Source organism: Anomaloglossus baeobatrachus, chromosome 9 (genome assembly GCF_048569485.1).
Source record: "Anomaloglossus baeobatrachus isolate aAnoBae1 chromosome 9, aAnoBae1.hap1, whole genome shotgun sequence".
NCBI classification, from domain to species: domain Eukaryota; kingdom Metazoa; phylum Chordata; class Amphibia; order Anura; family Aromobatidae; genus Anomaloglossus; species Anomaloglossus baeobatrachus.
The window spans coordinates 16,101,991-16,128,455 of record NC_134361.1 but is presented as its reverse complement, the minus strand read 5'-3'; the positions used below and the strand labels follow the sequence as shown (position 1 = coordinate 16,128,455).

Sequence of the window (26,465 nt, the reverse complement as noted above, 5' to 3'; positions counted from 1 at the left end):
TCTGTTCTGGTGTCGGCCTGTTCTGGTGCCGGCCTGTTCTGGTGCCGGTCTGTTCTGCGTCCTCCATCCTCCTTCGTGCAGCTATGTTTCGTCTCCAGACCACAACTGTTCTGAGTGTAAGGTCATCGACTTTAAATAGGATCCTGTGTTGCTTCTCAGTGAAACCCAAACCAGTGTTTATGGGATGTAACGTTCCATCCTAAAATAACCGTCCTGGGCCGCCACCGCCCGGACCCCTCCACCCTGCAGCCCACCACTGCCCCTGCTCAGCAGCTCTGTGTGCGCAGTTGTAGCAGAGTTGGTCAGGATGAAGGTCGGAATCGCTTCCCTCAGTGCTGGCTTGGTTGGGGGCGTCGGGGTCCTTCTGTTCCTCGTTGCATTCTCTACGGACTATTGGCTCTTGGCGACGGAGAACTGCGGTGATAGCGGCGGACTCTCGTCTCTAGCGCAGGTAACAATGTCACAGAATCCACAATATGACAACTAAATAGGAAAGGGTTCTTTACAGTTAGAGCAGTCAGACTGTGGAATGCCGAGCACAAGAGGTAGCAATGGCCGATACTATAACAGCTTTATATCAGCGCGGAGGATTCCTCACACAACATTGCCAGTTATAAATGACAAATGTAGAATTGGTGGAGGAAGGTGAATAGATGGAGCGGGGGCGTTCTTCAACCTAAGTAACTGTGTAACTGTGTAACTGTGTAACCGCCTGTGATACAACTCGCCAGACATTGTTTCCTCTTCTTGACAGTTTTCTACCTCAATATTCTGTACAAATCATTTGTTGCAGGGACGACTCCTCTCAGACGCAGACAATTTAGATTGTACCAAACTGTAGGTAAAATTGTGCAAATTGTGTCCAGTGTCAGATGCGGGGGAACGTTGTGTACGGGTAGCCGGTGCCGATGGCGGGCAGATACGCGGATATGAGTTGCCTCTGCTCATCTGTGCTATCATCAGGGTGTGAACGGCACAACAGGTGCCGACATATTGGGGGTTGCCTTCATGAGGAATGTAGTAGCTGCTGTCATGTGAAACCATAAGTTTCCCTCTGCTCTCTATAAAGACACGTCTGCAGGTTTTCCCCTCCACTCTCTATAATGACACATCTGCAGGTTTTCCCCTCCACTCTCTATAATGACACATCTGCAGGTTGTTTCCTCCGCTCTCTATAGAGACACATCTGCAGATGTGTCTTTATAGAGAGTGGAGGGAAACTTCTGGTGTCCCCTGTAGTGTAGATTCCACAGCTCCATTCTCGGGGGCTGTGCAGCAACTCTGGATGTGTGACCGTCATTCTCAGGCCTGCAACACACATCCATGTCTCCGGTACGTGTTTGGTACGTTTTTGCACGTACCGGCGGCACGGAGACACGTTGACCAATGTTATCCTATGGAAGAAGGCACACACACGTAAAATCACACGGAACGTGTCATTAGTACGTGTGTGCGTTTTCCCACACGGCTGACATGTCCGTTTTTGGCGGTCAGCACGCAGGCACGGACACGCTAAAGTCAATGGGTCCGTGCCTGCACGGACGGCACATGTAGCATGTCCGTGTGCTATACGTACCATCCGTGTGCGTTTTTAAAAGAGCGATGTCGGGCTTTTTTTTTTTTAATGTCAGTATACTTACCTTTTTTCCTGCTGTTCTCAGTCATCATCCCTTTGGCGCTCGGTCCGTATCTTCCCCTGTCACATACTTACCGATCCCCGAACTCCAGCGCGGCGTAGAACAGCTGTGCCAAAGATACGCGGCTTCAATTAATTTGAAAATGCCGGCTGCTCATTATTCAATCTACTATTCCCTGCTTCCCCCGCCCACAGGCGCCTATGATTGGTTGCAGTTAGACACGCCCACACGCTGAGTGACAGCTGTCTCACTGCTACCAATCACAGTAGCCGGTGGGCGGGTCTATGCTGTGCAGTAAAATAAATAATTAATTAATTTAAAAAAATGGTGTGCGGTCCCCCCTAATTTTGATACCAGCCAAGATAAAGCCATACGGCTGAAAGCTGGTATTCTCAGGATGGGGAGCCCCACGTTATGGGGAGCCCCGCAGCCTAAAAATATCAGCCAGCAGCCGCCCAGAATTGCCGCATCCATTAGATGCGACACTTCTGGGACTCTACCCGGCTTTTCCCGAATTGCCCTGGTGCGTTGGCAATCGGGGTAATAAAGAGTTAATGGCAGCCCATAGCTGCCACTAAGTCCAAGATTAATCATGGCAGGCGTCTCCCCGAGATACCTTCCATGATTAATCTGTAAGTTACAGTAAATAAACACACACAACGAAAAATCCTTTATTTGCAATAATCAACACTAACAAATTCCCTGGTTCACCAATTTATTTAACTCCAAAAACCCATCCATGTCCGGCGTAATCCACGGAGGTCTCGCGTCGCTTCCAGCTCTGTTACATGAAGGTGACAGGAGCGGCAGAAGAACACCGCCACTCCTGATAGCTCCACGCAGCTACTGAGGTGAGCCGCGGAATCACCGATAACGTCACTCAGGTTACTCGCGGCCACCGCTGGATCCTCCTACTGTGACAGCAAGTCGCCCGAGTGACAGCGATGAAGTCACAGGTGAGTTGCGGTCTCGGATCCAGCTAGCCGTGGATAACCTGAGTGACGGCACCGCTAATCGCGCTGCTCACTTCAGTCACTCAGGGGATTAGCGGTCACCGGTGAGTCCTTCACGGGCGACCGCTAATCAGGACGCTACACAGACAGAGCCGCGGTATGAGGATGAAGCCGGGTGAAGTTCACCCGAGTTCATTCTCATTGTTCGTCTCTGTCTGCTGTCAGCGTGTATGCATCAATGACATTTTACATCACACACGGACATTCCACACGCACACACGGCTTGCATACGCCATCACACGGATGTCACACGTACTGGAGAAACACCCATAAAAAACGGAACACGGACCCGAAAAACGGAACAGGAGACACGTACGTTTTTTGCGCGGAAGTGTGTTTTAGGCCCCAGACAAATCGCACAAGGAAGCATTTAATGTGAATCGTCTGCTTTTCGCTGTCATGTGACTATAGTAAAGCTGGGATTTAGGTGTAAATAAGCCCCGAGGCCCAGGTGTCTGTTTCCATTGACGTTTCCTGTGACAGGGTGGGGTTATTTACAGCGATCACAGGTCAGAAGACACCGCGCTGGAGGATCGCAAGATGTGACGTCACAGCTCGACTCCGCCATAGATATGTGCAGTAATCGTAGTGACCGTAGATGTGAGATGATGGCGGCTTCTTGCAGTCGCTCCATCAGATGGGGGCGACTGCTGTTCATACGTGAATTGGGCAGCGTGTGGCTTTCCCTTGTACTACGACCTTATCATCTGTATTACTGCAGTATCAGGCACAGACAGCGGTTGAAATAAGTATTGAACATGTCACCAATTTTCTACGTAAATATATTTCTATTGACAAGAATTTCTCACCAGATGTCGGTAACAACCCATCCAATCCACACAGGCAAAGAAATCAAACCATAGATTTCCATAAATTATGTGTAATGAGAAATGACACAGGGAAAGTATTGAAATGTGTTTAATACTTGGTGCATTCTCCTTTGTTGGTGCTGAAGCTTCCAGACGCCTCCTGTGTGGAGACAATGGTCGCCTGCATTGCTCAGGTGGATTTTGGCCCATTCTTCCGCACACGCTCCTCACATCCTGTATGGAGACACTAGTCGCCTGCATTGCTCAGGTGGATTTTGGCCCATTCTTCCGCACACGCTCCTCACATCCTGTATGGAGACACTAGTCGCCTGCATTGCTCAGGTGGGATTTTGGTCCATTCTTCCGCACACACTCCTCACATCCTGTATGGAGACACTAGTCGCCTGCATTGCTCAGGTGGATTTTGGCCCATTCTTCCACACACACTCCTCACATCCTGTATGGAGACACTAGTCGCCTGCATTGCTCAGGTGGATTTTGGCCCATTCTTCCGCACACACTCCTCACATCCTGTATGGAGACACTAGTCGCCTGCATTGCTCAGGTGGGATTTTGGTCCATTCTTCCGCACACACTCCTCACATCCTGTATGGAGACACTAGTCGCCTGCATTGCTCAGGTGGATTTTGGTCTATTCTTCTGCACAGACTCCTCACATCCTGTATGGAGACACTAGTCACCTGCATTGCTCAGGTGGATTTTGGTCCATTCTTCCGCACACACTCCTCACATCCTGTATGGAGACACTGGTCCCTGCATTGCTCAGGTGGATTTTGGTCCATTCTTCCGCACACACTCCTTACATCCTGTATGGAGACACTAGTCACCTGCATTGCTCAGGTGGATTTTGGCCCATTCTTCCGCACACACTCCTCACATCCTGTATGGAGACACTAGTCGCCTGCATTGCTCAGGTGGATTTTGGCCCATTCTTCCGCACACACTCCTCACATCCTGTATGGAGACACTGGTCCCTGCATTGCTCAGGTGGATTTTGGTCCATTCTTCCGCACACACTCCTTACATCCTGTATGGAGACACTAGTCTCCTGCATTGCTCAGGTGGATTTTGGTCCATTCTTCTGCACACACTCCTCACATCCTGTATGGAGACACTGGTCACCTGCATTGCTCAGGTGGATTTTGGCCCATTCTTCCGCACACACATTCCTCACATCCTGTATGGAGACACTAGTCGCCTGCATTGCTCAGGTGGATTTTGGCCCATTCTTCCGCACGCACTCCTCACATCCTGTATGGAGACACTAGTCGCCTGCATTGCTCAGGTGGATTTTGGCCATTCTTCTGCACACACTCCTCACATCCTGTATGGAGACACTAGTCACCTGCATTGCTCAGGTGGATTTTGGCCCATTCTTCCGCACACTCCTCACATCCTGTATGGAGACACTAGTCACCTGCATTGCTCAGGTGGATTTTGGCCATTCTTCTGCACACACTCCTCACATCCTGTATGGAGACAATAGTCGCCTGCATTGCTCAGGTGGATTTTGGCCCATTCTTCCGCACACTCCTCACATCCTGTATGGAGACACTAGTCACCTGCATTGCTCAGGTGGATTTTGGCCCATTCTTCCGCACACACTCCTCACATCCTGTATGGAGACACTGGTCGCCTGCATTGCTCAGGTGGATTTTGGCCCATTCTTCCGCATACACTCCTCACATCCTGTATGGAGACACTAGTCACCTGCATTGCTCAGGTGGATTTTGGCCCATTCTTCCGCACACATTCCTCACATCCCGTATGGAGACACTGGTCGCCTGCATTGCTCAGGTGGATTTTGGCCCATTCTTCCGCACACACTCCTCACATCCTGTATGGAGACACTGGTCGCCTGCATTGCTCAGGTGGATTTTGGCCATTCTTCCGCACACACTCCTCACATCCTGTATGGAGACACTAGTCCCTGCATTGCTCAGGTGGATTTTGGCCCATTCTTCCGCACACACTCCTCACATCCTGTATGGAGACACTAGTCGCCTGCATTGCTCAGGTGGATTTTGGCCCATTCTTCCGCACACACTCCTCACATCCTGTATGGAGACACTAGTCACCTGCATTGCTCAGGTGGATTTTGGCCCATTCTTCCGCACACACTCCTCACATCCTGTATGGAGACACTGGTCGCCTGCATTGCTCAGGTGGATTTTGGCCCATTCTTCCGCACACGCTCCTCACATCCTGTATGGAGACACTAGTCGCCTGCATTGCTCAGGTGGATTTTGGGTCCATTCTTCCGCACACACTCCTCACATCCTGTATGGAGACACTAGTCGCCTGCATTGCTCAGGTGGATTTTGGCCCATTCTTCCGCACACACTCCTCACATCCTGTATGGAGACACTAGTCGCCTGCATTGCTCAGGTGGATTTTGGCCCATTCTTCCGCACACACTCCTCACATCCTGTATGGAGACACTAGTCACCTGCATTGCTCAGGTGGATTTTGGCCCATTCTTCCGCACACACTCCTCACATCCTGTATGGAGACACTGGTCGCCTGCATTGCTCAGGTGGATTTTGGCCCATTCTTCCGCACACGCTCCTCACATCCTGTATGGAGACACTAGTCGCCTGCATTGCTCAGGTGGATTTTGGGTCCATTCTTCCGCACACACTCCTCACATCCTGTATGGAGACACTAGTCGCCTGCATTGCTCAGGTGGATTTTGGCCCATTCTTCCGCACACACTCCTCACATCCTGTATGGAGACACTAGTCGCCTGCATTGCTCAGGTGGATTTTGGCCCATTCTTCCGCACACACTCCTCACATCCTGTATGGAGACACTAGTCACCTGCATTGCTCAGGTGGATTTTGGCCCATTCTTCCGCACACACTCCTCACATCCTGTATGGAGACACTGGTCGCCTGCATTGCTCAGGTGGATTTGGTCCATTCTTCCGCACACACTCCTCACATCCTGTATGGAGACACTAGTCGCCTGCATTGCTCAGGTGGATTTTGGTCCATTCTTCCGCACACACTCCTCACTTCCTGCCGCTCCCGGCTCCTTCTCTGAACTCTGAGCTTTATTTCCTTCCAGACATTTTCTATTGGATTCAGCTCTGGTGATCGGCTCGGCCATTCTGCAGATTTATTTTCTTTCTCTGTGAGTTTGGGGTCATTGTCTTGGTGAAATGTCCTCCCGCCTGTCATCCCCATCATCCTGGTAGATGGCAGCAGGTTTTTATCAGTAACGTCTCTGTACATTTTTCCATTCATCCTTCTTTCCATGAAGTTTTCCAATGTCGTCTGCTGAAAAACAGACCCATGCGATGATGTTCCCACCTCCACACTTCACTGGTGTTGGTGCTTTGGGGGTGATTTGCCTTTTGGCCTCCAAACATGGTGTGTATTATGGCCTCCAAAGAGTTAAATTTTGGTCTTATCTGGACAGACTATTATTCTTCAGTATTTCAGGCTTCTCTAAATGTTGTTGAGGAAACTTTAAACGCTCTTGAACCTGCTATGTGTTCAGCAGTGGAGTCTTGCGTGGTGAGCGTGCATACAGGAGCGTGCATACAGGAGCGTGCATACAAATGTCATGCTGAGGTGTACAGACGCTCAGTGATGAGTGCAATACAGGGGTAACAATGGGGGTAGTATAGAAGGAATGCCATGGTGATAAGGATGGGGACACCTCCTGCCACTCACCTGAGTCTGTACCCTGCATCTGAAATCTTGCCAGAAGCACCTGGTCGTGGCCGGTTTATGGTGAAATTATGTCTTTCCACTTCCAGATTATGGCCCCAACATTGTTCACAGGAAGCTTCTGTAGCTTAGATATTCTTCTGTTACCAATACCATCAGTTTTGGACAATAAGGCTGAGAAGGTCTTGGGACAGCTCACTGGTTTTACCCATCATGAGATGTTTCTTGTGTGGCTCCTTGGTAATGACCCCTTATTATCACCCATCAGTTGAACCATCTGATATTATTTTTCACATAGCGGCAGGATTGCCTTCTAATTACTGATAAATCTCATCTGGGGTCAGGACTTTCCTTGGCTTTTTCCACCTCTCTTTCGTTATGTGTTCAATACTTTTTCCCTGTGTCATTTCTCTGTCTTACACATAACTTATGGAGCTCTATGGTTTAATTTCTTTACCTGTGTGGATTGGATGGGTTGTTACCGACATCCGGTGAGAAATTTGTGTCAATAGCAGCTATAGCAATATATTTACTTAGAAAACTGGTGACGTGTTCAATACTTATTTCAGCCGCTTTATGTAGCACAGTAATGGCGCAGATGTTCCTGGTATAACACTATCTCTACTGCTACCTCTGATTACAGAACAGCACAGACGCCCCCCCCACCCCGGCTGCGCCCCTCTACTTTCACCACGAGGGATTCTTCTGGAGATGTTGGTTCAATGGCGAAGATTTTCAGGAGACGATCTGGAACTTCTGGTTCAGTGAGTACCGTTCACTTATCTGTGATGCTATATACAGAGGATGGAGGGGACAGTCACTATATACAGAGGATGGAGGGGACAGTCACTATATACAGAGGATGGAGGGGACAGTCACTATATACAGAGGATGGAGGGAACAGTCACTATATACAGAGGATGGAGGGGACAGTCACTATATACAGAGGATGGAGGGAACAGTCACTATATACAGAGGATGGAGGGGACAGTCACTATATACAGAGGATGGAGGGGACAGTCACTATATACAGAGGATGGAGGGGACAGTCACTATATACAGAGGATGGAGGGGACAGTCACTATATACAGAGGATGGAGGGGACAGTTACTATATACAGAGGATGGAGGGGACAGTCACTATATACAGAGGATGGAGGGGACAGTCACCATATACAGAGGATGGAGGGGACAGTCACTATATACAGAGGATGGAGGGGACGGTCACTATATACAGAGGATGGAGGGGACGGTCACCATATACAGAGGATGGAGGGGACGGTCACTATATACAGAGGATGGAGGGGACGGTCACCATATACAGAGGATGGGGGGAACAGTCACCATATACAGAGGATGGAGGGGACAGTCACTATATACAGAGGATGGAGGGGACAGTCACTATATACAGAGGATGGAGGGGACAGTCACTATATACAGAGGGTGGAGGGGACGGTCACTATATACAGAGGATGGAGGGAACAGTCACCATATACAGAGGATGGAGGGGACAGTCACTATATACAGAGGATGGAGGGGACAGTCACCATATACAGAGGATGGAGGGGACAGTCACCATATACAGAGGATGGAGGGGACAGTCACCATATACAGAGGATGGAGAGGACAGTCACTATATACAGATAATGGAGGGGACAGTCACTATATACAGAGGATGGAGGGGACAGTCACTATATACAGAGGATGGAGGGGACGGTCACCATATACAGAGGATGGAGGGGACGGTCACTATATACAGAGGATGGAGGGGACGGTCACTATATACAGAGGATGGAGGGGACAGTTACTATATACAGAGGATGGAGGGGACCGTCACCATATACAGAGGCTGGAGGGGACAGTCACTATATACAGAGGATGGAGGGGACAGTCACCATATACAGAGGATGGAGGGGACAGTCACCATATACAGAGGATGGAGGGGACAGTCACTATATACAGAGGATGGAGGGGACAGTCACCATATACAGAGGATGGAGGGGACAGTCACCATATACAGAGGATGGAGGGGACAGTCACTATATACAGAGGATGGAGGGGACAGTCACTATATACAGAGGATGGAGGGGACAGTCACCATATACAGAGGAAGGAGGGGACAGTCACCATATACAGAGGATGGAGGGGACAGTCACTATATACAGAGGATGGAGGGGACAGTCACCATATACAGAGGATGGAGGGGACGGTCACCATATACAGAGGATGGAGGGGACAGTCACTATATACAGAGGATGGAGGGGACGGTCACTATATACAGAGGATGGAGGGGACGGTCACCATATACAGAGGATGGAGGGGACGGTCACCATATACAGAGGATGGAGGGGACAGTCACAATATACAGAGGATGGAGGGGACAGTCACTATATACAGAGGATGGAGGGGACGGTCACTATATACAGAGGATGGAGGGGACGGTCACCATATACAGAGGATGGGGGGAACAGTCACCATATACAGAGGATGGAGGGGACAGTCACTATATACAGAGGATGGAGGGGACAGTCACTATATACAGAGGATGGAGGGGACAGTCACTATATACAGAGGGTGGAGGGGACGGTCACTATATACAGAGGGTGGAGGGGACAGTCACTATATACAGAGGATGGAGGGGACAGTCACCATATACAGAGGATGGAGGGAACAGTCACCATATACAGAGGATGGAGGGGACAGTCACTATATACAGAGGATGGAGGGGACAGTCACCATATACAGAGGATGGAGGGGACAGTCACCATATACAGAGGATGGAGGGGACAGTCACCATATACAGAGGATGGAGAGGACAGTCACTATATACAGATAATGGAGGGGACAGTCACTATATACAGAGGATGGAGGGGACAGTCACCATATACAGAGGATGGAGGGGACGGTCACTATATACAGAGGATGGAGGGGACAGTCACCATATACAGAGGATGGAGGGGACAGTCACCATATACAGAGGATGGAGAGGACAGTCACCATATACAGAGGATGGAGAGGACAGTCACTATATACAGAGGATGGAGGGGACAGTCACCATATACAGAGGATGGAGGGGACAGTCACCATATACAGAGGATGGAGGGGACAGTCACCATATACAGAGGATGGAGGGGACAGTCACCATATACAGAGGATGGAGGGGACAGTCATTATATACAGAGGATGGAGGGGACGGTCACCATATACAGAGGATGGAGGGGACAGTCACTATATACAGAGGATGGAGGGGACGGTCACCATATACAGAGGATGGAGGGGACAGTCACCATATACAGAGGATGGAGGGGACAGTCACCATATACAGAGGATGGAGGGGACAGTCACCATATACAGAGGATGGAGGGGACAGTCACCATATACAGAGGATGGAGGGGACGGTCACTATATACAGAGGGTGAAGGGGACGGTCACTATATACATGGTGGTCCGTGTGTATACTCAGGCAGCACTCGCCCACATTTATCATTGGCGGATTTATTACCCATCTCCGCCATTATTACAGCCATTGGTGCCTGGTACTTCACTGGCAATGCTGAGAATTTGCTGCTTGGAAATCATGGATTTTTAAAAATCTGACAAAATTGTAAAAAAATTTTTTTATTTGTTTGTACAAATGTAGGTAAGACGGTGTGCGCCTCCGGGCCTGGAGGGGGGGTGTAGGTAAGACGGTGTGCGCCTCCGGGCCTGGAGGGGGGGGTGCAGGTAAGACGGTGTGCGCCTCCGGGCCTGGAGGGGGGGGTGTAGGTAAGACGGTGTGCACCTCCGGGCCTGGAGGGGGGGTGTAGGTAAGACGGTGTGCGCCTCCGGGCCTGGGGGGAGGTGGGGGGGTTGTGCAGGTAAGACGGTGTGCGCCTCCGGGCCTGGGGGGGGGGTGCAGGTGAGACGGTGTGCGCCTCCGGGCCTGGGGGGGGTGCAGGTAAGACGGTGTGCGCCTCCGGGCCTGGGGGGGGGGTGCAGGTAAGACGGTGTGCGCCTCCGGGCCTGGGGGGGGGGGGGGTGCAGGTAAGACGGTGTGCGCCTCCGGGCCTGGGGGGGGGGGTGCAGGTAAGACGGTGTGCGCCTCCGGGCCTGGAGGGGGAGTGTAGGTAAGACGGCGTGCGCCTCCGGGCCTGGGGGGGGTTGCAGGTAAGACGGTGTGCGCCTCCGGGCCTGGGGGGGGGTTGCAGGTAAGACGGTGTGCGCCTCCGGGCCTGGGGGGGGGTGCAGGTAAGACGGTGTGCACCTCCGGGCCTGGGGGGGGTGCAGGTAAGACGGTGTGCGCCTCCGGGCCTGGAGGGGGGGTGTAAGTATTCCTGGGACCCCAGAACATCCATGGTTCCCCCTAATTTAGACTTTCTAATCTTTCTCTGCAGCCAGTCAAGCGCACCCCAAGCACTGCATCCAGGGGTACCTGTTCCCCATGCCGATAGCGCCCGGACCGGTGCCACATCCGTCCTATGACCCCACAGCAGGTAAGTCGCCCCCAAAATGTTTATTCCTGTATGAGACCCTCCCTGGGATTTCCGATCCTGTTGGAGGATTGATCCCTCTGTGATCCGGTGATCACCGCGCACATGACCGGCTCCGGCGCTTCTGTCCGGGCAGAGTTCCTCTTTAATCCCACACGTTTGGTGCCGGAGACCCCCTGAATGTCCCCCACAGCGCCCTCCTCCCCTCCCCCGCCCTATATCTGCTGCGTTACTGACTCCGCCGACCCCTCGTCTTCTCCCAGTGAATAAATGACTTTTCTTCATCTGCTAATGAGACAATTATGTGCAGAATATGGCGGTAATGATCTCACTGCTGGTGCTGGAGATGCCCCGGTAATTGCCGGGATCACCGGGGGGAGGGCGGCCGCCGGCTGCCTCCTGAACGCTTCTGGATCCTGACAACTTCTTTCATATTTCTCCAGCAGGGGGCGCTCAACACCTCAGATAATACTGGGAAAAATAAAAGGAATTTTTTTATCCTGAAAGGCAAAATTCCCAGAACCAGGCACATGACAATCCAATGGGGGCAGAGGTGCACCCACCGCAGGGCACCTACAGAATGCTGGGCGAGGGGGCCGAAAGCTGAGACCTGACACCCAACACATAGAAGAGTCACAGAGGTGTCAGGAGCTCACAGAGCGAAGGGCAGGACGGCAGGACAAGGGAATACAATCTATTGTCCCCTGTTATCAGCCATATCAAGGGGTACTTCTCACATGGCGAGATCGCTAGTTTTGTGACGCAGCAGTGACCTCATTAGCGATCTCACTGTGTGACACTGAGCAGTGACCTGGCCCCTGCTGTGAGATCGCTGCTCGTTACACACAGCCCTGGTTCATTTTTTGGACGTTGCTCTCCCGCTGTGACGCACACATCGCTGTGTTTGACAGCGAGAGAGCAACGATCTGAATGTGCAGGGAGCCGGCGTCTGGCAACTGCGGTAAGCTGTAACCAAGGTAAATATTGGGTAACCAAGCGAAGTGCTTTGCTTGGTTACCCGATATTTACCTTGGTTACTAGCGTCCGCCGCTCTCAGGCTGCCAGTGCCTGCTCCCTGCACACGTAGCCGGAGTACACATCGGGTAAATAAGCAAAGCGGTTTGCTCATTAACCCAATGTGTACTCTGGCTACGAGTGCAGGCAACCAGCGCTATGCGATGTGCACTGGTAACCAAGGTAAATATCGGGTAACCAAGCGCTTGGTTACCCGATATTTACCTTAAGGCCGCTTTACACGCTACGACATCGCTAAAGCGATCTCGTTGGGGTCACGGAATTTGTGACGCACATCCGGTCGCTTTAGCGATGCCGTTGCGTGTGACACCTATGAGCGATTTTGCATTGTCGCAAAAACGTGCAGAATCGCTCATCGGTGACATGGGGGTCCATTCTCGAATATCGCTGCTGCTGCAGTAACGATGTAGTTCCTCGTTCCGGCGGCAGCACACATCGCTCCGTGTGACACCGCAGGAACGAGGAACCTCTCCTTACCTGCCTCCCGGCCGCAATGAGGAAGGAAGGAGGTGGGCGGGATGTTCCGGCCGCTCATCTCCGCCCCTCTGCTTCTATTGGGCGGCCGCTTAGTGACGTCGCTGTGACGCTGCACGACCCGCCCCCTTAGGAAGGAGGCAGTTCGCCGGTCACAGCGACGTCGACGGGCAGGTAAGTATGTGTGACGGGTCTGCGCGATGTTGTGCACCACGGGCAGCGATTTGCCCGTGTTGCACAACCAATGGAGGCGGGTACCCACACTAGCGATATCGGTACCGATATTGCAGCGTGTAAAGCGGCCTTTAGTTACCAAGCGCAGCATCGCTTCCACGCGTCGCTGGGGGCTAGTCACTAGTCGCTGGTGAGATCTGCCTGATTGACAGCCCACCAGCGACCATGTAGTGAGGCACCAGCAATCCTGACCAGGTCAGATCGCTGGCGAGATCGCTGGAGCGTCGCTAAAGTGTGACGGCACCCTAACAGGAGGGGAAACAGTGGGACAAGTCAGTATAGGTATTGCTCCCTGTTATCAGCTGTTCCAGGCTGGGCAGCGATGAGTCTAGCACAGGTCACAGGGGAGTAACATAAAGCTTTTGGGGCCCGATGTAAAATCTCCAACAAAGCCCCCAACTACCATGGATAAATAATAGTATTGGTTCTTCATATGTTCCAAAGAGACCTTGTGAACCCCCCCAGCACCAGGGTCCAGGTGCGACTACAATGTCTGCACCCCCTATAATGGTCAGGTGCGACTACAATGTCTGCACCCCCTATAGTGCCCAGGTGCGACTGCAATGTCTGCACCCCCTATAGTGGCACCATAGGCCAAGAACTAAGAGAGTTCTCATCTGAACACAGTGCGGTGTGTAATGTGTGTACAATCTGCAGTGTGTGTAATGTGTGTATGGTGTGTAGTGGCTGCAGTGTGTGCATTATCTGCTTTGTGTGTGGAGTATTTGTAGTACAAGTCTGTATGTGTAGAGTCTGCACATTGTGTGTAGTATTTCTAATCTGTAGAGTATTGGTAATATGTGTCGTTTGTGTGCTACGTGTAGTGTACTATGTTTGTATAGGTGTAGTATGTGTAGTGTGCTATGTGTATTATATTATGTGTGAAGTTATGTAGCATGTGCACTCTATGTGTAGTGTATAGTGTATAGCATGTGTGCTCCATGTATAGTGTGCATAATGTGTAGGATGTGTGCTCTATGTATAGTGTGTATAATATGTAGGATGTGTGCTCTATGTATAGTGTATATAATATGTAGGATGTGTGCTCTATGTATAGTGTATATAATATGTAGGATGTGTGCTCTATGTATAGTGTATATGTGTGCTCTATCTATAGTGTGTATAATGTGTAGCATGTGTGCTCTATGTATAGTGTGTCTAATGTGTAGGATGTGTGCTTTATGTATAGTTATATAATATGTAGCATGTGTGCTCTATGTATAGTATGTATAATGTGTAGGATGTGTGCTTTATGTATAGTGTGTATAATGTGTAGGATGTGTGGTCTATGTATAGTGTGTATAATGTGTAGGATGTGTGCTCTATGTATAGTGTGTATAATGTGTAGGATGTGTGCTCTATGTATAGTGTGTATAATGTGTAGGATGTGAGCTCTATGTATAGTGTGTATAATGTGTAGGATGTGTGCTCTATGTATAGTGTGTATAATGTGTAGGATGTATGCTCTATGTAGTGTATAATGTGTAGGATGTGTGCTCTATGTATAGTGTGTATAATGTGCATGATGTGTGCTCTATGTATAGTGTGTATAATGTGTAGGATGTGTGCTCTATGTATAGTGTGTATAATGTGTAGGATGTGTGCTCTATGTATAGTGTGTATGTGTAGGATGTGTGCTCTATGTATAGTGTGTGTATAATGTGTAGGGTGTGTATTCTATGAATAGTGTGTATGTGTAGGATGTGTGCTCCATGTAGTGTATAATGTGTAGGATGTGTGCTCTATGTATAGTGTGTATAATGTGCAGGATGTGTGCTCTATGTATAGTGTGTATAATGTGTAGGATGTGTGCTCTATGTATAGTGTGTATAATGTGTAGGATGTGTGCTCTATGCATAGTGTGTATAATGTGTAGGATGTGTGCTTTATGTATAGTGTGTATAATGTGTAGGATGTGTGCTCTATGTATAGTGTATAATGTGTAGCATATGTGCTCTATGTATAGTGTGTATAATGTGTAGGATGTGTGCTCTATGTATAGTGTGTATAATGCGTAGGATGTGTGCTTTATGTATAGTGTGTATAATGTGTAGGATGTGTGCTCTATGTATAGTGTATAATGTGTAGCATATGTGCTCTATGTATAGTGTGTATAATGTGTAGGATGTGTGCTCTATGTATAGTGTGTATAATGCGTAGGATGTGTGCTCTATGTATAGTGTGTATAATGTGTAGGATGTGTGCTCTATGTATAGTGTGTATAATGTGTAGGATGTGTGCTCTATGTATAGTGTGTATAATGTGTAGGATGTGTGCTCTATGTATAGTGTGTATAATGTGTAGGATGTGTGCTCTATGTATAGTGTATAATGTGTAGCATATGTGCTCTATGTATAGTGTGTATAATGTGTAGGATGTGTGCTCTATGTATAGTGTGTATAATGTGTAGGATGTGTGCTTTATGTATAGTGTGTATAATGTGTAGGATGTGTGCTCTATGTATAGTGTATAATGTGTAGCATATGTGCTCTATGTATAGTGTGTATAATGTGTAGGATGTGTGCTCTATGTATAGTGTGTATAATGTGTAGGATGTGTGCTCTATGTATAGTGTGTATAATGTGTAGGATGTGTGCTCTATGTATAGTGTGTATAATGTGTAGGATGTGTGCTTTATGTATAGTGTGTATAATGTGTAGGATGTGTGCTCTATGTATAGTGTATAATGTGTAGCATGTGTGCTCTATGTATAGTGTGTATAATGTGTAGGATGTGTGCTCTATGTATAGTGTGTATAATGTGTAGGATGTGTGCTCTATGTATAGTGTGTATAATGTGTAGGATGTGTGCTCTATGTATAGTGTGTATAATGTGTAGGATGTGTGCTCTATGTATAGTGTGTATAATGTGTAGGATGTGTGCTCTATGTATAGTGTGTATAATGTGTAGGATGTGTGCTCTATGTATAGTGTGTATAATGTGTAGGATGTGTGCTCTATGTATAGTGTGTATAATGTGTAGGATGTGTGCTCTATGTATAGTGTGTATAATGTGTAGGATGTGTGCTCTATGTATAGTGTGTATAATGTGTAGGATGTGTGCTTTATGTATAGTGTGTATAATGTGTAGGATGTGTGCTCTATGTATAGTGTATAATGTGTAGCATGTGTGCTGTATGTATAGTGTGTATAATGTGTAGGATGTGTGCTCTATGTATAGTGTGTATAATGCGTAGGATGTGTGCTCTATGTATAGTATGTATAACGTGTAGGATGTGTGCTCTATGTATAGTGTATAATGTGTAATATGTGTGCTCTATGTATAGTGTGTATAATGTGTAGGATGTGTGCTGTATGTATAGTGTGTATAATGCCCCCCCCCATCTCATTGTAGATTGTAAGCTCTCACGAGCAGGGTTGCCATTTTTCCCTTTAAATATTGTATCTTCTATAATTGTTACTTGTTTGTATATGTTTGTATATGTTTATGTATATGATATGTATATGTATATGAGCCTCCTGAATTGTAAAGCGCTGCGGAATATGTTGGCGCTATAGAAATAAAGATTATTATTATTATTATGTGTAGGATGTGTGCTCTATGTATAGTGTGTATGGGTATGCTCACACGAGAGTATAAATCGGACGAGTGCAATGTGAGAAAATCTCGCATTGCACTCGGCCCCAGCTGCAGCTCAGATCAGCAATTTTTTTCTCAGCCCAAAACAGACTGAGGAAAAAAATCGCAGCATGCTACGATTTTCTGCGAGAGCCGTATGACTCGCACATTCAAGTGAATGGGTGCGAGAGAAATATCGGACTGCGCTCGGATGTTTTCCCAGTGCAGTGCGATATACGCACAGGCTGATAATAAAGGAGATGGGTGGATTAACCCCTCCTTCTCCTCCGCAGCGCCCGCCCTCAGCTTGCAAGATCCGTTCACAGTCGCATTATACTCGGCTCAGACTCAGAGCCCGAGCCCGGGTCATTAGCATATCGCATCCGTTGCTCTCGCAGTCTAATGTGTACTCTATGCATAGTGTGTATAATGTATAGCATGTGTGTTCTATGTGTATGTAGTGTGTATAATGTGTAGCATGTGTGCTCTATGTGTAGTCTGTACAATGTGTGCTCTATGTGTAGTGTATAATTTGTAGCATGTGTACTCTATGTGTAGTGTGTATGTGTACTCTATGTATAGAGTGTATAATGTATAGCACGTGTGCTCTATGTGTATTGTGTATAATGTGTAACATGTGTGCTCTATGTATAGTGCATAATGTGTACCATGTGTGCTCTATGTGTAGTGTGTATAATGTGCAGCATGTGTGCTCTATGTGTAGAGTGTATAACGTGTGCTCCATGTGTAGTGTGTATAATGTGTAGCATGTGTACTCTATGTGTAGTGTGTATGTGTACTCTATGTATAGTGTGTATAATGTATAGCATGTGTGCTCTATGTGTATTGTGTATAATGTGTAACATGTGTGCTCTATGTATAGTGCATAATGTGTACCATGTGTGCTCTATGTGTAGTGTATAATTTGTAGCATGTGTGCTCTCTATGTGTAGTGTGTATAATGTGTAGCATGTGTGCTCTATGTGTAGTGTATAATTTGTAGCATGTGTGCTCTCTATGTGTAGTGTGTATAATGTGTAGCATGTGTGCTCTATGTGTAGTGTAAAATGTGTAGCATGTGTGCTCTATGTGTAGTGTGTATAATGTGCAGCATGTGTGCTCTATGTGTAGAGTGTATAACGTGTGCTCCATGTGTAGTGTGTATAATGTGTAGCATGTGTGCTCTATGTATAGTGTAAAATGTGTAGCATGTGTGCTCTATGTGTAGTGTATAATTTGTAGCATGTGTGCTCTGTGTATTGTGCATAATGTGTAGGATGTGTGCTCTATGTATAGTGTATAATGTGTAGGATGTGTGCTCTATGTACAGTGTGTATAATGTGTGCTCTATGTATAGTGTATAATGTGTAGCATGTGTCCTCTATGTGTAGTGTAAAATGTGTAGGATGTGTGCTCTGTGTAGTGTGTATAATGTGTAGCATGTGTGCTCTATGTGTAGTGTATAATTTGTAGCATGTGTGCTCTATATGTAGTGTGTATAATTTGTAGCATGTGTGCTCTATGTGTAGTGTGTATAATGTGTAGCATGTGTGCTCTATATGTAGTGTGTATAATGTGTAGCATGTGTGCTCTATATGTAGTGTGTATAATGTGTAGCATGTGTGCTCTATGTGTAGTGTATAATTTGTAGCATGTGTGCTCTGTGTATTGTGTATAATGTGTAGGATGTGTGCTCTATGTATAGTGTATGATGAGTAGCATGTGTGCTCTATGTGTAGTGTATAATGTGTAGCATGTGTGCTCTATGTGTAGTGTATAATTTGTAGCATGTGTGCTCTATGTGTAGAGTGTATAATGTGTGGTTGGTGCTCACAAGTAGAGCAGGGTTTGCAGCCATTAATCTGCACTCTTTTCCTTGCAGTGTACAGAGGCTTCTGGACGGCGTTTATCATCCTCGCAGTGGCGGCCAGTGTGGTGGGGGGGCTGCTGCTGGTCTGTGCGGTTCCCTTTGCTGCGGCCGGGCTCTATAGAGTGGGAGGCGGATTCCTCATCACTGCGGGTAAGATGCCAAGTCAGGAAATTAGAGGCTCTGATGTCACGAGCAAAACCCAGACATGGACGTCAGGAGCTTTGCCCAGAAACAGCCGCCGCCCGCTGCATGGTCCCAGGGCGCCGTGTGTACAGGAGAGCGGGGAGCTTTACATTCAGAGAGGATCCTACTGACCCTGAGCGTCTGCTGATCCGGGACAGAGCAGAGATAGTCCCAGACTGGAGGAGCTTTACATTCAGAGAGGATCCTACTGACCCTGAGCGTCTGCTGATCCGGCACAGAGCAGAGATAGTCCCAGACTGGAGGAGCTTTACATTCAGAGAGGATCCTACTGACCCTGAGCGTCTGCTGATCCGGGACAGAGCAGAGATAGTCCCAGACTGGAGGAGCTTTACATTCAGAGAGGATCCTACTGACCCTGAGCGTCTGCTGATCCGGCACAGAGCAGAGATAGTCCCAGACTGGAGGAGCTTTACATTCAGAGGGGATCCTAATGACCCTGAGCGTCTGCTGATCCGGGACAGAGCAGAGATAGTCCCAGACTGGAGGAGCTTTACATTCAGAGAGGATCCTACTGACCCTGAGCGTCTGCTGATCCGGCACAGAGCAGAGATAGTCCCAGACTGGAGGAGCTTTACATTCAGAGGGGATCCTAATGACCCTGAGCGTCTGCTGATCCGGGACAGAGCAGAGATAGTCCCAGACTGGAGGAGCTTTACATTCAGAGAGGATCCTACTGACCCTGAGCGTCTGCTGATCCGGGACAGAGCAGAGATAGTCCCAGACTGGAGGAGCTTTACATTCAGAGAGGATCCTACTGACCCTGAGCGTCTGCTGATCCGGGACAGAGCAGAGATAGTCCCAGACTGGAGGAGCTTTACATTCAGAGGGGATCCTACTGACCCTGAGCGTCTGCTGATCCGGCACAGAGCAGAGATAGTCCCAGACTGGAGGAGCTTTACATTCAGAGAGGATCCTACTGACCCTGAGCGTCTGCTGATCCGGCACAGAGCAGAGATAGTCCCAGACTGGAGGAGCTTTACATTCAGAGAGGATCCTACTGACCCTGAGCGTCTGCTGATCCGGGACAGAGCAGAGATAGTCCCAGACTGGAGGAGCTTTACATTCAGAGGGGATCCTACTGACCCTGAGCGTCTGCTGATCCGGGACAGAGCAGAGATAGTCCCAGACTGGAGGAGCTTTACATTCAGAGGGGATCCTAATGACCCTGAGCGTCTGCTGATCCGGCACAGAGCAGAGATAGTCCCAGACTGGAGGAGCTTTACATTCAGAGAGGATCCTACTGACCCTGAGCGTCTGCTGATCCGGGACAGAGCAGAGATAGTCCCAGACTGGAGGAGCTTTACATTCAGAGGGGATCCTAATGACCCTGAGCGTCTGCTGATCCGGCACAGAGCAGAGATAGTCCCAGACTGGAGGAGCTTTACATTCAGAGGGGATCCTAATGACCCTGAGCGTCTGCTGATCCGGGACAGAGCAGAGATAGTCCCAGACTGGAGGAGCTTTACATTCAGAGGGGATCCTAATGACCCTGAGCGTCTGCTGATCCGGCACAGAGCAGAGATAGTCCCAGACTGGAGGAGCTTTACATTCAGAGGGGATCCTAATGACCCTGAGCGTCTGCTGATCCGGCACAGAGCAGAGATAGTCCCAGACTGGAGGAGCTTTACATTCAGAGGGGATCCTACTGACCCTGAGCGTCTGCTGATCCGGCACAGAGCAGAGATAGTCCCAGACTGGAGGAGCTTTACATTCAGAGGGGATCCTACTGACCCTGAGCGTCTGCTGATCCGGCACAGAGCAGAGATAGTCCCAGACTGGAGGAGCTTTACATTCAGAGGGGATCCTACTGACCCTGAGCGTCTGCTGATCCGGGACAGAGCAGAGATAGTCCCAGACTGGAGGAGCTTTACATTCAGAGGGGATCCTAATGACCCTGAGCGTCTGCTGATCCGGGACAGAGCAGAGATAGTCCCAGACTGGAGGAGCTTTACATTCAGAGGGGATCCTAATGACCCTGAGCGTCTGCTGATCCGGGACAGAGCAGAGATAGTCCCAGACTGGAGGAGCTTTACATTCAGAGAGGATCCTAATGACCCTGAGCGTCTGCTGATCCGGCACAGAGCAGAGATAGTCCCAGACTGGAGGAGCTTTACATTCAGAGGGGATCCTACTGACCCTGAGCGTCTGCTGATCCGGGACAGAGCAGAGATAGTCCCAGACTGGAGGAGCTTTACATTCAGAGAGGATCCTACTGATCCTGAGCGTCTGCTGATCCGGGACAGAGCAGAGATAGTCCCAGACTGGAGGAGCTTTACATTCAGAGGGGATCCTAATGACCCTGAGCGTCTGCTGATCCGGCACAGAGCAGAGATAGTCCCAGACTGGAGGAGCTTTACATTCAGAGAGGATCCTAATGACCCTGAGCGTCTGCTGATCCGGCACAGAGCAGAGATAGTCCCAGACTGGAGGAGCTTTACATTCAGAGGGGATCCTACTGACCCTGAGCGTCTGCTGATCCGGGACAGAGCAGAGATAGTCCCAGACTGGAGGAGCTTTACATTCAGAGGGGATCCTACTGACCCTGAGCGTCTGCTGATCCGGCACAGAGCAGAGATAGTCCCAGACTGGAGGAGCTTTACATTCAGAGAGGATCCTACTGACCCTGAGCGTCTGCTGATCCGGCACAGAGCAGAGATAGTCCCAGACTGGAGGAGCTTTACATTCAGAGAGGATCCTAATGACCTGAGCATCTACTGATCCGGCACAGAGCAGAGACTGTCCCAGACTATAGGAGCTTTACATTCAGAGGGGATCCTACTGACCCTGAGCGTCTGCTGATCCGGAACAGAGCAGAGATAGTCCCAGACTAGAGGAGCTTTACATTCAGAGGGGATCCTAATGACCCTGAGCATCTACTGATCCGGCACAGAGCAGAGACTGTCCCAGACTAGAGGAGCTTTATATTCAGAGGGGATCCTACTGACCCTGAGCGTCTGCTGATCCGGCACAGAGCAGAGACTGTCCCAGACTAGAGGAGCTTTACATTCAGAGGAGATCCTACTGATCCTGAGAGTCTGCTGATCCGGCACAGAGCAGAGATAGTCCCAGACTAGAGGAGCCTTACATTCAGAGAGGATCCTACTGATCCTGAGTGTCTGCTGATCCGGCACAGAGCAGAGACTGTCCCAGACTAGAGGAGCTTTACATTCAGAGAGGATCCTACTGATCCTGAGCATCTGCTGATCCGGCACAGAGCAGAAATAGTCCCAGACTGGAGGAGCTTTGCATTCAGAGGGGATCCTACTGATCCTGAGCATCTGCTGATCCGGCACAGAGCAGAGATAGTCCCAGACTGGAGGAGCTTTAAATTCAGAGAGGATCCTACTGACCCTGAGTGTGTGCTGATACAGCACAGAGCAGAGATAGTCCCAGACTATAGGAGCTTTACATTCAGAGGGGATCCTACTGATCCTGAGCGTCTGCTGATCCGGCACAGAGCGGAGACTGTCCCAGACTAGAGGAGCTTTAAATTCAGAGAGGATCCTACTGACCCTGAGCGTCTGCTGATCCGGCACAGAGCAGAGACTGTCCCAGACTAGAGGAGCCTTACATTCAGAGGGGATCCTACTGACCCTGAGCGTCTGCTGATCCGGCACAGAGCAGAGATAGTCCCAGACTGGAGGAGCTTTACATTCAGAGAGGATCCTACTGACCCTGAGCATCTGCTGATCCGGCACAGAGCAGAAATAGTCCCAGACTAGAGGAGCTTTATATTCAGAGAGGATCCTACTGACCCTGAGCGTCTGCTGATCCGGCACAGAGCGGAGACTGTCCCAGACTAGAGGAGCTTTAAATTCAGAGAGGATCCTACTGACCCTGAGCGTCTGCTGATCCGGCACAGAGCAGAGACTGTCCCAGACTAGAGGAGCCTTACATTCAGAGGGGATCCTACTGACCCTGAGCGTCTGCTGATCCGGCACAGAGCAGAGACTGTCCCAGACTAGAGGAGCTTTACATTCAGAGAGGATCCTACTGACCCTGAGAGTCTGCTGATCCGGCACAGAGCAGAAATAGTCCCAGACTAGAGGAGCTTTATATTCAGAGAGGATCCTACTGACCCTGAGAGTCTGCTGATCCGGCACAGAGCAGAAATAGTCCCAGACTAGAGGAGCTTTATATTCAGAGGGGATCCTACTGACCCTGACCCCAGTGGTGGCCCCTGATCTTGGCGATATGCCCAATCACCGGTCTCTGTGGTCACATATCGCTCTTCCTGACTGACGGTCATTTCTGGAGCAGCGGAGAATATATGATCTGCCATTGTCTGACCAGGTTGGAGTGTTACCTAATAGCAGTGATTACCCCGATATTTAGTGACCCCCCCCAGTGACCAGAATCCATTATCCTCTGTGTATCCCCCGGAGCAGACGTCCCTGCAATAAAATGAGCTCAGAGGGAGATGATGAGGAGCTGCGGAGTCCGTGTCCGAAGTGATGAACAAGCTCCGGGTATTGGAAAACCATCAAATGAGCAGCGTCCTAATGAATTAGCGGCCCCTTATCACAGGAGGGGAGGCGTTAATTTGGCAGCGTCCCGCTGGACCGGGGCCAGACGACATCACTTTACTGATTTTCCGCTCAGTAGATAACGCGTTTGTTTACAGAGGACGAATTCTGGCTGCACCGAAGCTGAGATGTGCGGAGGGGGGGGGGGGGGGGGTGCACAAACTTTACGTGGCCTCTCTGCTGACCTGACAATGAAAACCACAACCTAAAATAAGACATCAAAGCCGCTAAATTACTGATGTGAGGTTACACGCTTTATACTCAAGAGCTGTAATCACGATTCTACTGTTTCTTCAAGTCTTATAGTTACATCCAGAGCAGCATTTACCGGTCACCTACCAGAAATATGTAGCATTTTACCTGGTATATAGTTCTTGAAAAAGTATTCATACCCAGTGAACTGTGTCACATTTTTTCATTCTACCCCCAAAACTTAGATGTATTTTATTGTGATACCAGCACCAAGTACAAGTATTGGTGAAGTGTAAAGGAAATGATACATTGTTTTTTAAATATTAAAAAAAATAAATCTGAAAATTGTGACGTGCGTTTGTGTTCAGCCCCCTGTAGTCTGATCCCCCTAAATAAAATCCTGTGTGACCAATGCCTTCAGAAACTACATTATTAGTAAAATGAGTCCCCGTGTGCAGAATTTCTTCTGATCAGATGAGATTAAAGTAGAACTTTTTCGACTAAATGCAAAACACTATGTGTGACGGAACACTAACCCTGCACATCACCCTGAAAACACCATCCCCACCGTCAAACATGGTGGAGGCAGCATCCTGCTGTGGCGAGGATTTTCTCCAGCAGGGGCAGGGAAGCTGTCAGAGGTGGTGGATGGAGCTAAATACAGAACAATCCTGGAGGAAAACCTGTCGGAGTCTGAAAAAGACCTGAGACCGGGGAGTAGGTTCATCTTTCAGCAGGACGACAACCCTCAGCATCCTGCAGAGTCACAATGCAGGATTTAGATTAGAGCATAGATGTGGAAAGCTGGAGAGACCCCGAAAGACAGAGACAGGTGGTCCTACAAAGTACTGACTCTGGGGGCTGAATACTAACGCACGGCAGTTATCAGATTTATATGTATAAAATATTTAGAAAACCAGGAATCATTTCCTTTACACGTCACAGATGCTTGCACTTAGTGCTGATGTCACATAAAAGCCCAATAAATACATTTAAGTGTACGGGTATAATGTGATAAAAATGTGGAAACGTTTACAAGGTGTGAATACTTTTTCGAGGCTCCGTAAACGCCCCTCTTCTCCTGAATCTGGGGTTGTTGTTTTTTTTAGCTCCTGCGCCTCTCTGCTCCTGAGATGTTAAACCACTTTACTATATGTAAATTTAGTCTATTTAGTCAAGTGGGTGTGGTCATCAAGTATTCTCTATTGGCATTTTCTGGAGAACCACACCCCCTTGGCTACAAAGACCATATTTATTTTGAAAGAAGAAAGGACCAGATCTCAGGAACAGAATGGAGAAAGACAAGAGCAAAACAGCGACAGATTTGGGGGAACAGCAGCATTTACCCCAGGTAAATATTTATACCAAGTATCAGGTCCTCTGTAAGAAAGCCTAAAGCCTTGACTACACTAGACTGTAGTCAATTCAATTAATAAGAAGCTAGTAAAATTAGAAATGCAGCTCTGGAGGTGAATGGAGTATAATAATAAGCTAGCAGAATTATGAATCCAGCTCTGCAGGTGAATGGAGTATAATAAGAAGCTAGCAGAATTATGAATGCAGCTCTGTAGATGAATAGAGTATACTAAAAAGCTAGCACAATTGTGAATGCAGCTCTGAAGGTGAATGGAGTATACTAAGAAGCTACCAGAATTATGAATGCAGCTCTGGAGGTGAATTGAGTATAATAATAAGCTAGCAGAATTGTGAACCCAGCTCTGCAGGTGAATGGAGTATAATAAGAAGCTAGCAGAATTATGAATGCAGCTCTGTAGATGAATAGAGTATAATAAAAAGCTAGCAGAATTGTGAATGCAGCTCTGAAGGTGAATGGAGTATACTAAGAAGCTACCAGAATTATGAATGCAGCTCTGGAGGTGAATTGAGTATTATAATAAGCTAGCAGAATTATTAATCCAGCTCTGTAGGTGCATGGAGTATAGTAAGAAGCTAGCAGAATTATGAATGCAGTTCTGCAGGTGAATAGACTATAATAAGAAGCTAGCAGAATTATGAATGCAGCTCTGTAGGTGAATAATACATAATGTCTGCGCTGCTCTGGATCTGACTGAAGAATACAACTAAGGTAACAGCAGAACTGGATATCCCTCCTCTGGATAAAAGAGTTCAGTCTGGGAAAGGGTAAAGATGAGGTGTTTTATCAATATCAGAATTACGAGTGCAGCTCTGGAGGTGAATAGACACCAGGCAGCAGTGACATTGATTATGATGTAGGGGGTGTCTGGGGGGATGTAGACACCACTGATCTTCGTGAGGTCGTTGACCCCTCGTCTTCTCCTTGCAGGGGTGCTGCTCGCCCTCCTCATCGCCCTCTTCGCGCTGTGGAAGGAGTTTGCTGCTGATCTGGAGAGATACATCTTACTGGAGAGGAGCCACAGCTGCCCGCCGGACGCCCACCTCCACGTCTACTATGGCTGGTCCTTCATGTTTGCAGCGGCCGGGGCCCCCCTGGTGCTGCTCTCGGGGCTCCTGTTCCATTGTATCAGCCGCAGTCTCCAGGTACAAGAGAAGTAAATGAAGATTCCACATGACAGATGGACATGAAGCCGCGGACCCTCCACTTGTGGTCTGCGTGCAATAATAAGGGACCCTCCTCCGCTGCCGGGGCGCACACGAGTGTGACAAGCTGCTGAGATATTCCTGCGTGCGACGTCAGATGCTCAACTTTCCTGAAAATGTTTCCAATAAAAAGTCATAAAAGCTAA

At 48.6% G+C, this 26,465-nt stretch overlaps 1 protein-coding gene across 2 annotated transcripts; it reads left to right on the top strand.

Annotated features, from left to right (window-relative positions):
- The first annotated feature begins 221 nt into the window (after nt 1-221).
- On the top strand, nt 222-26,465 carry LOC142250251 (transmembrane protein 182-like). 2 transcript variants are annotated; one of them, XM_075322376.1, is made up of 5 exons: nt 226-451; nt 7,801-7,921; nt 11,530-11,628; nt 18,830-18,967; nt 26,045-26,465. In XM_075322376.1, the coding sequence occupies exons 1-5, from the start codon at nt 308-310 to the stop codon at nt 26,272-26,274; spliced, it is 732 nt and encodes a 243-aa protein (XP_075178491.1). In that variant the 5' UTR covers nt 226-307; the 3' UTR covers nt 26,275-26,465. The 2 variants fall into 2 exon arrangements, with proteins under 2 accessions (XP_075178492.1, XP_075178491.1); XM_075322377.1 differs by lacking the exon at nt 18,830-18,967 and having other exon boundaries at nt 222-451.

Coding starts and splice junctions, on each gene's coding strand:
- LOC142250251 (XM_075322376.1), top strand. CDS start 308: ATGAAGGTCGGAATCGCTTCCCTCAGTGCTGGCTTGGTTGGGGGCGTC. Junction 11,629..18,829: donor GTCCTATGACCCCACAGCAG/GTAAGTCGCCCC, acceptor TTTTCCTTGCAG/TGTACAGAGGCTTCTGGACG. Junction 18,968..26,044: donor CGGATTCCTCATCACTGCGG/GTAAGATGCCAA, acceptor TTCTCCTTGCAG/GGGTGCTGCTCGCCCTCCTC.